General features: G+C 41.2%; 1 protein-coding gene across 5 annotated transcripts in view; it reads left to right on the plus strand.

The window, feature by feature from the left end:
• Positions 1-944: 944 nt before the first annotated feature.
• Positions 945-12,500, plus strand: part of UBE2E3 (ubiquitin conjugating enzyme E2 E3) — a 126,488-nt gene continuing 114,932 nt past the window's right edge. The window contains exons 1-4 of one of the 5 annotated variants that reach the window (XM_081313891.1): positions 954-1,133; positions 1,896-1,936; positions 2,770-2,963; positions 5,308-5,358. In XM_081313891.1, coding sequence (XP_081170017.1) covers positions 2,770-2,963; positions 5,308-5,358 — 245 coding nt within the window. In that variant the 5' untranslated portion in view covers positions 954-1,133; positions 1,896-1,936. Of the gene's footprint in view, positions 1,134-1,259; positions 1,388-1,474; positions 1,937-2,769; positions 2,964-5,307; positions 5,359-12,500 lie in introns of those variants that run through there. The other 4 variants (XM_081313890.1, XM_081313889.1, XM_081313892.1 and 1 more) reach the window with 4 other exon arrangements.

The following is a 12,500-nucleotide window of genomic DNA, read 5'->3' on the forward strand; positions in this document are numbered from 1 at the left end:
GGTTTTATTAATGTGTTTGAACTTTTTTATTGTCTTTTAACTTACTGTAAGATTTGTGGGCATTCTGTTTAATCTCTTTTCATTTTTGTATTTTGTTTTTTTTAACATGCATTGCCCTGTTCACCGCCCTGAGTCCTTCGGGAGAAGGGCGGTATACAAATAAAATTAATAATAATAATAATAATAATAATAATAATAATAATAATAATAATAATAATAATAATAATAATAATAATACTGCCACCGGCGAGATCCCCGTGTCTCCCCTCCGTTGCCCCCCCCTCTTTAGCTTACCCCCGCTGGCTACACACGGTGAAGAAGAAGAGGAGAGGAAAGAAAGAAAGAAAGAAAAAAAAAAAAGTGGTCGCGATGGGATATAGCCGAAGAGTCCTCGCTCGGGCAAAGGGACCAGGGTGCAAAACTTGAGATCCTTCCAAGCACATTTTTTTTGTCCACGGGGGGGGAAAAAAAAAAAAGCACGCACCCTGCAAAGGTAAAGAGAGCGCGTGCGCGCGCCCCAGCCCACAGGGGGGCGCGCTCCGTCAGGCAGTGTAGGGAGCAAGCGCCGTCCCCCTCCCTCCCTCCCTCCCTGCCTTCCTTTCCCCCCCCCTCCCCACCACCACCACCTCCATTTGGAACTTTGCTGACTGCAAGGTTCTGAAAGCGAACGTCGCGACAGGCGGGGGCGGAGGCGGTAGAACGTTCGATTCTCCCTTCGTTCCATCCGGCCTGTTCCTCGAGGGAGGGGGAAGAGAGAGAGAGAGAGAGAGAGAGAGGAGGACTCGAGCCCGGCTCCACGTTACCCTCTACTACCCCACCGCGGGAGTCGCTTGGAGGAGTGGGGGGGGGGGCGAGAGAAAAAAAAGAGGCCTCGGCAGCGCCACCCTCCGGCCGTCGAGCCTACTGCGCCTCCCCCTCGCTCGCTCGCTCTCCCCCCACCCCCACCCTACCTCCCCCCCCCCGCTCCGACTCTCAATGTTCCACACTGCCCGGCCACAGAGCGTCCTCTGCTGCTTTATTTCTCTCCCCCCCCCGGGCTGCTTCCATCCCCTCCAAGGACATTTTCTCCCCTTCCCTCCCTCCCCCTCCATCCCTCCCCTCCGCTCTAACGTCGGGACAGGACGCCAGCGAAGGTAAAAAGGGGAGAAAAGGGTTAGGCGGCTGCAATCGGGAGCCTGGGCGAGCGTGGTGGTGGGGGGGGGGGAGGAGGAGGAGGAGGAGGAGAGAGGAGGGGGAGGGTGTGTGTGGGGGGGCGGGGGGGGCGAGCGAAAGAGAGAGAGAGAGAGAGAGAGATTGGGAGAGGGAGCTTTGTTCTTGTTTTCAGCGCTCGCTGCCTGGCGGTGGTCAGGAGAGCCGGAGGAACCGGACTGAGTTCACGCCTCACTTGGTGCGCACACACCAACCCCACTGGGTCGTGGTGGAAAGCTTCCTACCATAACAGCCTCTCCATACCTCCTGGCTGGGAGCTCGGCTCTCCCTACAGAGCCAAGAGGAGGAGGAGGAGGAGGAGGAGGAGGAGGAGGAGGGGAGGGGGGAGGAGGAGAAGGAGGGGGCGGCGGGGGGGGGACGGCGACGCCGACGACAACGACGGTGTGTGTGTGTTTGTGTGTGTGTGTGTGAGCGAAGGAGAGAGAGAGAGAGAGAGAACGAGGGCAAAGCTTCAGTTTTCTGCCCTGCTGCTGCTGCTGTAATTTTTTTTTGACGAGGACCATCCTTCTTCCTTTTTCGTTTTCGTGTTTTTTTTTAAATTATACAATACAAATATTCAACCGCCTCCCACCCACCCACCCACCCACCCCAAATTCGTCTTTCCTGGATTTTTATTTTTATTTTTTTATTTTTTATTTTATTTTGAAGAGGGGGCAGGAAAAAAAATATGTCGGTCTGTTTTGTAGAAACTGATCAAGACTCGGTGGCGTTGAAAGCTTTCCAGAAGGTGCAGTTTGAATTATGCTTCTTTTTCTTCCTCCTCCTCTTTCTTTCTTTCTCTCTTTCTCTTTCTCTCTCTCTCTCTCTCTTTCTCTTTCCCTCCACCCCCATTTCCAGCCTACTCTGTAGTGACCAAATGTAATTCTTGTTTGATGGCCGTGCCAACAGAACCCGAGCTGGCTGATTTCTGACTGAGAGAAAGAAAAAAAAAACATTTGGAGTCTGAAATAGCAAATCCTTTCCAGCTATTTAAATAAGAAGGAGCCGAGAGGGAGTGGGGTCATTTATTGGTTTGGTTTGGGCCTCCCCATTTGTATAACAGCTCAAGTATTGTTATTGGCAATATATTGGGAGGAGGAGAATATGGTTGACTCTGGACTCCTTCTGCTCCAGTGTAAATATTTACAGGGCATTTGTGAGTTTTTTGTTTTTTTGTTTTTAAAAGGGTGCAATGTTTATAGCGTGTCATGAGTTATTAATGCTTTTGCTTGAACACTTTGCTAAATTTGCCTCACGCCTTTAAAAATTAAATGATTGATATGCTGTCTGAAGGATTGTAGAGCTGAACCTGTAAAATGAATTGAAATGTGAAAACAGAATATATATATATATTTTTAAAAAAAGATCCTTCCTTCCTTCTTTCCTTCACTTACTTATGGTAACTGTTGCTCTAGTCTATAACATGAAACTGAAACTTTTAAAAGAATTGTTCCACCATTGAGTTGTAAGGGGGCCTGGAGTAATTCCACTCGGATTGAGTGGATTGCAACTCCACTTAGTTAACTGATATTCTTTTGTCCCATTCCTTTCCTTTTGCTCCTTCCCCCAACATTTCCCAAGATGTCCAGTGATAGACAAAGGTCAGATGATGAAAGCCCGAGTACCAGCAGTGGTAGTTCAGACGCAGATCAGAGGGACCTACCAGCACCTGAGCCTGAGGAACAGGAAGAAAGAAAACCTTCTGCAACACAGCAGAAGAAAAATACCAAACTCTCCAGCAAAACTACTGCTAAACTATCTACTAGTGCTAAAAGGTAACAACGCCACACACCTGAAATGTTGCTCCTTCCCTCCCTCCCTCTTTAGAGGAGAAAGAGGAGGAGAGAAGCTTAATGAGAAGGCACTTAATGTAAAAGGGGCAAACTTGACGCTTTGATGAAAAGGCCTGTAATGAGAGATGGCTTTAAGGTTAGAATCTAGTTTCTGCAGGGCCTCTTGCTCAGATTTCTTTGGGACCTGTTCACCCAACCCATTTGCCAGGCTGAAGATGGGGAGGGGGAGGTTTGTGTAGGCAGGTTCATCATCTGAGAACTACTATGGAAAGCAGATGTGATGATGTAGGTGGGCTGAAGCCCACTTTGTGAAGGCGATCTGCTGGGCTCTTGGTTTGGTCCACTTGGCCCATGTGTATTTTTGCACGAGTGTCACCTTGTTGATAAACATGTTTATTCAGGCAAGGAGGCCCATTACTAGATTCCCATCTTTTATAGCTGTTTTGGTGTGTGTTTGGGGGGGCACCTTGAAATAATGACCCTTTCATTGGCTGTTTTATTTTCAGTTGAGTTTCTCTGGGTGCTCTGAAAAAAGGAGGCTTTGCAAGTTGCACGAATACTGTGGTGGTTGTTTCTTTAGAGCACCTATGCAGATCAATGTGGGGGGTGGGTGGGATTTGTAGGTAATTGAAATGCAAGAAGGGCTATTATCTTGGCTGTCTCCTACCTTTGTGGTCCAGCAAGCTATTGATTTTCCTTTGATCTGGGAAGTTTCAAAAACTTGAGAACCTTCTACAGGTTGTCCCTAAGTGAACAATATCACCATCTGCATGTAGACTTTCTCACAGCTTTGCTTTCAAAAAGCACATGTGCTTTTAATTTTCTTTAATAGCCATTTGAGTTGGGCAAGCTTGAAATACCTTGAATCTTGCCTCTTTGGGAGTAACTGAGTAATCCCTTTTCCTAATGTTCTGTTTCACCTAGGAATCCACATTACAATATCCAGTAGTCTATCTGTCAAATCACATCAGACAAGTTTAAAAGTATTTTAAACTTATTTTGTTAAAATTAGTAGTAGTTTGAACACTTAAGTGGGCCAGTATGTTTGTGGATAAAACATGTTGCTATTGTAAAGTAGACTTTCATTAGGAATCTTGAAATATTTAATTGTACTTTAAACTCTACATGCATTATGTGAGAACAGTATTAACTTTTACCAGTTTCTCATTTAAAATAATGTACTAAATTGACACAATCAGACATAAAATGGTTACAATAAATCATTTTTAAAAAGGACATTAATTTTTTAAAAAAAACTTCTAATGCATTTAAAGTAACTTGCCAGCTGCTGTCACAAAATAATTTATACAGTATGTTTGTTGTGGAGAAAATGACTCTGAATGTTTTCCTAATATTTTATTTGGTGTTTTGAAATTTTATCCCCACTATTTAGTTCCATAACATGTGTAAATTGTAGGGCACAAGTGTTTAAACCTTATCTAGTTTATATCATAATGCATTTTCTATTAAAACAAAGCATAAATTGCCTAAACTTTTACAATCTTCAATATTTGTTTCCCCTAAAATATTTTGTTTTGGGAATCAATTAGAGACCCTCCATCCTTTTGGTATCTTTTTGTTAAACTATAATGAAGCTGATTAATTTTTTTTAAGTTATTGACACATTGTAGTTTCTGTCCAGGGCTGGATCCATCACTGATAATTTTAGTATGTGTTTTATTGAACAGGGTCACTTAGCAAATCTTCAATACAAACATTGGGAGAGAGGAAAGAAAGGAATGGGGAAACGTGCATCTAAAGTTATCACTAGATTTTGCTCTGATCACTTGACTGCATAGTTATGAAGTGAACTGAAATGTTAAAATTCACTGTCTGAAGTAGAGAAAGAAAATCCAGCCAAAAATATTTACTGTGTAATTGTTTTTGGCTGTAATTCATTTCAGTTATTGGTACAAAGTCATTCTGAAATCTGCTTGTATTTCCTCTTTCCCTCCCTTTGCCTCCCTTCCTGGTTTCATTTGCATATAAGATTTTTTTTTTGTATTTTTTTTTAAAAAAATCCTTTATAAAGAATGGCTGAAAACTCCCTAAGACTCACATTTCAGATATCTCTGAAGGGATTCCTGCCAGGCTGAGATGTAAATGCCCTCTCTGATTACCATAACAGAGCAGGAAAAAAGCTGTAAAGTTTCTGTGTCCTGGGATTTGGGTTGTGCCTGTGAGAACAAAGAGGAAGCAGCCATGTTAGCAATACAGAAGGCAAAACCAATCTTGCATTTAACTGCATGGTGGTAGAGGGCAGTGTAATTCCCTGATTTATTCAACTGTCTCAAATGCTTTGTGCCTGTTCTCATTTTGCCAACAGAATTCAGAAGGAGCTAGCCGAAATAACTCTGGATCCACCTCCAAATTGCAGGTATGAGAAAATCAACTGGCCGGCCTTTGGGGGTGCTGATGCATGTGGGGGTGGGGTGGAATGAGGTGCAGATTAAAAAAAAAAGTTACGGTGATTGGAAGATTGCTCAGCTACAGAAATGTGCCCGTTTTGCAGTATCTGTAGATGAATATAAGATAAAGCAGGAATTGTAAAAAAGCAAGGGGAACAAGTGTCATCAAATGCTTTGACAGAATGCTTTGATTGTCAGTGGCACAGGGTAAATGTAATATATGTTGGAAATAACTGCCTTTGTTAGCAAAGGTTTTGTTGTGCACATTTAAGCTAAATAGTGACGTGATCATGGATCTGATGTCTTAGTTTAGGACTTAGGAGATGTTGGATATTTGAGCTTATGAAAACATGAACTTAACCTGCATTTGAAAAAAAAAGATGTGGTTTCCCTCTCCAACTTCATGTTTTGGTGTCAGTTTCAAAGATAATTTAAATTTCATGTTTCCAGATTGGATGACATTCTAGGATAATGTAATGTAGAAATAATGTTATAGCTTTGGAGGAGATTGCAAATTATTGTGATGATCATTTTGCACAGGAGAATTCTAAGTCAGCATAGGTGAATAATTCAGTTTTTGAATGAAAGAATTGTTCAGAAGTTCTTATATGCCAGTTGAGAAATTCCCCCCTCCTTTGAAAATTAGGAGTATGCTGGTTGTTGTTTTAAAAAATTAGCAATGGTTTGCTTTAAAATTGCAGTTGTGAAATTTCCAGTGATAGAAAATAAAGTTATTCAAGGTTGTGGCTGATACTTCTATTGATTCTTGTTCTTAATCAATTTGTTACCTACTACAGTTCTCACTGACCATTATATTGAATGCAAGGCTGGTGTGAAGGAATATTGCAGCATTTTTTTTGTGTGAACGGCTGCTATTTAATTGGATTCTGGGGAAAGGACTATCAAAGCCATGGAGGCTTGTTGTTGCTTTTCTTGTACAAGTGTGTGTGTCTGTGTGTAATTTTCTTCCTAAAACATTTCAATCCAAAAATGTAATATTTATCTTCTTTTTTTTTAAAAAAAAGATGATTAACTCCTTTACTTTGGTGCTGTAGGTCAAATGCTATTTGGAAGCTTGTGGTGCAACAAGTTAAACTTGAACACGTGCAGGTTTTTGGTACAGTTGTCAATCTGCCAATTCACAGTCTGGCACCTACTTCTTCAAGCAGTGAAAGAGAATATCTTAGACTCACTGTGAAGCAAATGAGCTATGGGGGTAGAACTCCTAGATTGTAGTTGTACCTGCATCATGGGGAGATTTGGGCTAGACGCCTGGACAATCTCTACACCTGGGAAAGGAAGAATAATGACCTATCTTGTGCTTTCGTAAGGATTACTGCAACATCCAAGCTTCAGCTGAAAACTGGTATTTGTGTTTCGTTTAAAAAAAAAATAGTCGCACTTTCCTTGCGCCATTTTTGTCGTCTCATTTTACTTGGGACCATTTCTGTCTTTTCATTCGCCACTCACTGCCCATTGGAATCCCTTGGGTTCTCTGAAAGGCTATAGTGGGTGAGCGGGGGGGGGGCACGTGTGAAGAATGAACAGGTAGGACAGGCTGATAATTTTATTGCAAACTCTAAATGAGAACATTTATGGATTATGCTGCTGAAGTCTGACTATGAACTATATTTTGCCTCAAGGGACAAACTTTTTTTCTTTTCTTTCTTTTTTTTTTGGTTCTGCAGTGATATCCAGGAGAATAGATTAGTAATGCTTATTCTCCTCTGCAGCGCCACAGATCCTTTGGTGTCGTAGGCAGGTGAACTTTGCAGGGTAATAATATTCCACGAAGAGCAACAGTTTTTTTTCTTCCCCTGAAAGGTAAAGGCGTAGTAGTAGTAGTAGAAGAAGAAGAAGCAAATGAATGCTGAAAGGGGAACGAATAGCACATCTCCTTTTAAAAGATAATTTTCCCTTCTTTCTGCTTCCAGGGAATCGTTTCTTTTTGTTTTTGCCGATCTCTTTGCTCCTTCATTTTTATTTTTATTTTGTGGATTCCTCTGGGGCCCTTTCTCTGGTGCAGGGGCCTCGAAGAAGGGGTCGGTTTTGAGCTGAACGAGGCTTTGCAAGATTAGATGTGGTGAAGAGAGAGGTTGTGTGACCAACCCTTCCTTTCCCCCAAGGCAGAGCCGTCCGTCTTACGAGCAGGGCTAAGCAGCAGAGCATGTCCAGGCCAGAAATTTATGGTGAGCCAAGAGTAGCAAATATACCTCTGCCCTGACGAAGGTTGCGGAAACTGTGAGTGGCGTGAAAGAATTCTTTGTGTGTCTTCCAGGATAAGTAGGCCAGTTAATGGTGCCTTGCTGCAGCTGACACAGGGAATTCCTGGTGTGTGTGTGTGGGGGGGGGGAAGAGATCAGGATGGGCTTTCCTAATTAAAAAAGGAAGGGAGGGGAGTCCAGTTTTGGAATCGGGAGATAAAGTTCCTTGATAAAAGGAGGTCTTAAGATTGCTTTGTGAAGGCTTGCAAACCCTCCTCACCCATCCACCCACCCCCACCCCCGCCAAGACCTGAATACTTTTAATATTCAAATTTATCCTCCCATCATTCTTGGGAAGTTCATTATCTCTGCCCTGATGCCTTTATTATTTGTAAGCCTTCCCATTTTCAGGAGGTAGCTCCGATTCTGCTGTTTTAACACAATCAGTTTGGAAAGATGGATATTGCGTTCTGCGTTCAGGATGAGAGAAAATGAAGAGAAAAGTGGGTCTGCTATTTTTTTAAAAAAACAAAAGGTTGGTTGTTGTTTTTTGGTGAGCTCTGCTGCTTTCGTTAAGGAATGCCATCGGTGCTTTTCTTTGTATTAAGAACTTGGTTTAGCTCCAACAGGGATCTCGAAAGCTTCTAACATCTGTTTTCGAAGTTGCATTTTGTCTTCAGACACGGATTCCCTAAGTGTATGTGCTTTTGGAGAACAGCTCTTTTTAACGAAGTAGCCATTTTTACTTTAAAAAAAAATGAATCCAACAACTGGAAAGAATCATTATTATCCTGGGTTGTATTTTGGCAAATGTCACAATCTGTACCAAATGTGTGAATGGCTTATGCAAATGAAGCCGTATTTTGTAGCTGGAAATGCAATACGGGGAGTTGTGATTGTCACTGTTAACATTGCAATAGTAAATATGCCCTTTAATTGTGTTCAATTATTATGTGAACACACCACGCAAAGGGAAAGGGTATGTGTGGTAATAATAGGAAAGTGATGTGCTTCAGCTTCCTTTTGGGATCTTTATTATTACTATTATTTACTTCTTTATCCAGTCTACGGTTCTGGGATTTCTTTGTGCCTTCCTATCCAGATTGGCATGGCCAAGCTTAGGTTTCCAAACTGATAGAGCTGTTGTCACCTGCTGAGACCTAACCACATCAAAGTTCCTTACAGCCAAATAGAGAGTCCTTAAAGCAATAAAGGCAGGCTGTGATCATTGTTGTTGTTTTATGGTGGGGATCTCAGAATAGAGATTCCCCTAAGTCTCCTTGGTTGAGTTAACATCCGTGGTGCCATTTGAACCTGAGACACTTTTGTTTCTAGTAGCTGAGATTCCTAATTGTTGCAGAGCAGGGCATTAGTAAGTGTGTTCAGATTTTGCAAGTTCTGCCTTTGGTGAGTTGGACCGAAGGATAGGTTTGACTTAAGGTTTTGATTGTAGACTTGCTGTTTCTGTTTTCTCTCTTTAGTAGTACCAGTTACCTACCGTCCGTACTCCAAATGTAGAGCAATAGACGGAGAGTGTCATCTTCCCGCTCTCTTTTGCAGTTTGCGTGATCAAGGTTTTGCACCATGTATACACACACCGTTTCCAGGTATCTAAAGATTTTTCCAAATGATGTCAGTCAGTTTGCAAGACGGGTTTGCAACATGTGGCCCTCCGGATTTTGTTGAGCTACAACTTCCAACCTGCCTCAGCGTTAGTCATGCTGGCAGGGACTGCTAGGGATTCTAGGTGCCCGCAACATTTTAAAAAGCCACAGTTTGCCCCCCTCCCTCCTCCTCCCCAAAGAGTTATAAATAGGGCTTCGATCACTCTTCAAGTGTATACTTGGTTTAGAATTGTAATATGGAAGAGAATAAAGATTTCCCTTGTTCTTTCTTGAAAAAAAAAGATCAGTCTGTCTCTATTGCTTAAACTAGCCTTCCCCAATTGGTGCCAGCAAATGTCTTCTGTTACAGAAGAGTATGGGAATTGTAGTCCAGGTTTCCTTAATTGAGAAAGGCAGGTTGAAAGCCTTAGTTTTTTTTCGTGTGGTGGAGATTCAACAAACACAGGGGCTTCCCAAAGTGAATTTTTCATTGTCCGAGTGAAATGGAATCGCAAATGTGGTGAGAAGGAAACTTGGCTGCTTCTTGTGCCAGAATGATACTAATGTGCAAAGGAAATGATTGAATTACCTTAGGGTTGCTGTGCGTTATTTTGTTGGTATGTATAATTAGGGAGCCACTCTGCTAAATGTAATTGGGGATAATTTACCGTGCAGCAAACGTTGGCTTTCCTCATTGACTATGAGTATTGCAAACATCATTGCTTGCTCCTTAATACAATTACATTTAACACTCTTTAACTGATGAATGTGAATATTTTGCAGTTTGCTGACAGTTTGGATTGCTTTTTTTTATTTGTTGTCACTGTGGGAGCAAAGATGTCCTAATCCAGCAACATTTGTGTTAGATCTCAATTTTCATGTCATCGTTTCGGCTTCTGTTTTGTTCAGATTCACACTTCACCATTCTCATGTAAGAATTTCTTAGATTTCACCCATTTGCTGCATTTACATTTCACACTTAAGAGAGGTCCACTTCCTATTTTTATTTTAATCACATCTATCAAGGTTTCATATTTTTTTAATGTAAAAAACTTGAGCGTGATACTGTACATTTTTAAAAAAAGTGCAACGCACCTATCAGACCTTCGGTGCTATAGGGCAACTTAGCTCCTATCCTACCTGAACAGTATCATTGGAGCAGATGGGAGCTCCATCTTCATCTTATTCCCACGTTTCAAACATAGTTAGGTTGACCTGTATAGACTTAGAATTATAACACCAGTATTGGCAATAAAACTGAACAAAAACCATTTGAAAGGCAAGATGGCTTCAGAAGCACCATACAAATATTTATTCATTTTTGTTAAATTTACATGCCACCCATCTCACAACTCAGAGCAACTCTGGCTGGAAAAACCAGCAGAGATATCAATGATTAGTGAAGGAAGAAGTGGTCAAGTTTAAACATCCTCCGAGAAAAAAAAACACGGTGCACCGCCAGTTTAAGGTGCTTGGCCTTGGAAAGATACACCATATCTCTATATTCCAAAAAGTGATTTATAATTTAATTTAAAATTGGTATAATTTAATACGATTACCTCCCGCTGTACACTTCATAATCCTCCCTTATTTTGCACAACACTAAACTTTAGGGCAGGGGTCTTCAAATTTGGCCCTTTTATGACTTCTGGACTTCCAAATCCCAGAATTCCTCAGCCAGGCATGCCTGGCTGAGGAATCCTGGGAGTTGAAGTCCACAAGTCATAAAAGGGCCAAGATTGAAGACCCTTGCTTTAGGGGAATTCCAGAATTTTTGGGTGTTCCTGCACTAGATAATCAGCCTGTTCTGTGGAAGAATATTTTGGGCGTACCACCATCAGGGTGTGCTTTTCCACAGCCAAATCTCAGATGTAGAGACAAGCAAAGGAGAGACTGCATTGAAATGAACAGAAAATTTCCAGATACCTTTTGGCTGCAAATTGTGAAGAGCTTTTGGTATTCTTTGTGGCATGCCTGAGAGCCAGGACAGTTGGTAAACCTTTGTATAAGTATCATGATGTCATTATCTTGCTGCAAGGTTTTGGATCAATTTCAGTTCCTTTAAGTGCCTTCAAACGCAGTACCATATATAAAACACATTACGACAGTCTGCCATAGAGATAAGGTAGTGTTGAGCACAAGTTAGTTGAAAGCATTTTGTACCACCCTCTGTTTCATTGATAAATAAGGATCAATTTACTATCTCTCTGAATTTCATACTTCAGCGGGATTATTACAACCCAATCATGCCCCGAATATTCACTGTCCTTCTGCTTACAGTCTTTGCTTTATATGAACTTAAAGCTATATTGGAATGTATGGATGGGGAGAGTATATGGATGTCGACATGTCATAATGATGTAATTAGTGTCATACCATAAGCTCTGCCCTTTTCCTACAGGTGTGAAATGTTATGATGCAGGTATTTTGCATCATATGCAAAATATGATATGCACCAAGGCTTTTATTGTATTTATTGAAACTATGGTACTGCTTTCATTGCCTCCCTCTCCTGCCCCCTGCCCCAGATGCTGCTGACCGAATAAGATTCCAATAATATTTGTAGCTCAGGATTAAAATGAAGGGTCCTTGGTGCGCTCTGAACCTGCATGTTTTCTTGCCCATGTTTCATTACAAGCCCTGATTATGTTACCTAGTTTGGATAATGAAACATCAGCAAGAAAAGAATCAAGCTCAGAGAGCACCAAGCACCTCTCAAAATAAGATTCTAATAGATTATCAGATTCATAGTGTGCAACTTTCAGGTATATGTGCAAACATAATTTTTCAATCTTTTCTTAACTTCCTTTTGATCTCTCAAGACCATGCTCCTTGTAAAAATACTAGCCACTACTTCCAAGAGAGAGAGAGAGAGAGAAGGAAGGAAGGAAGGAAGGAAGGAAGGAAGGAAGGAAGGAAGGAAGGAAGGAAGGAAGGAAGGAAGGAAGGAAGGAAGTCTTTAAATAAAGCAAGGACTTCTCATGTAAAATAAGCTGTAGCTAACTTGCACAGTCTTGGAATTACAGTGAATTCATGTGTACTGTAGTATTACTGTTAAGTTTATTATTTTTGCTGATTACTTACTAGACATATTGATGGCATTATGTGGTCATTTTGATGTGCACTACTTCATATCTGATTATGAAGTGTGGAATAGAAGCAAATAATATTTTTCTACTAAAATATTACTGCTAGAGCTATAATGGCATTTCCTGTTTTATAGCCCTGTTATTTAAATCCAGATATATATACTTAATAAAAAAGAAACAGATATTTAACACTAAAGAAAAAAGATGGATGAAT

This window comes from Vipera berus, assembly GCF_964194415.1.
Source record: "Vipera berus genome assembly, chromosome: 1".
Lineage (NCBI taxonomy): Eukaryota > Metazoa > Chordata > Lepidosauria > Squamata > Viperidae > Vipera > Vipera berus.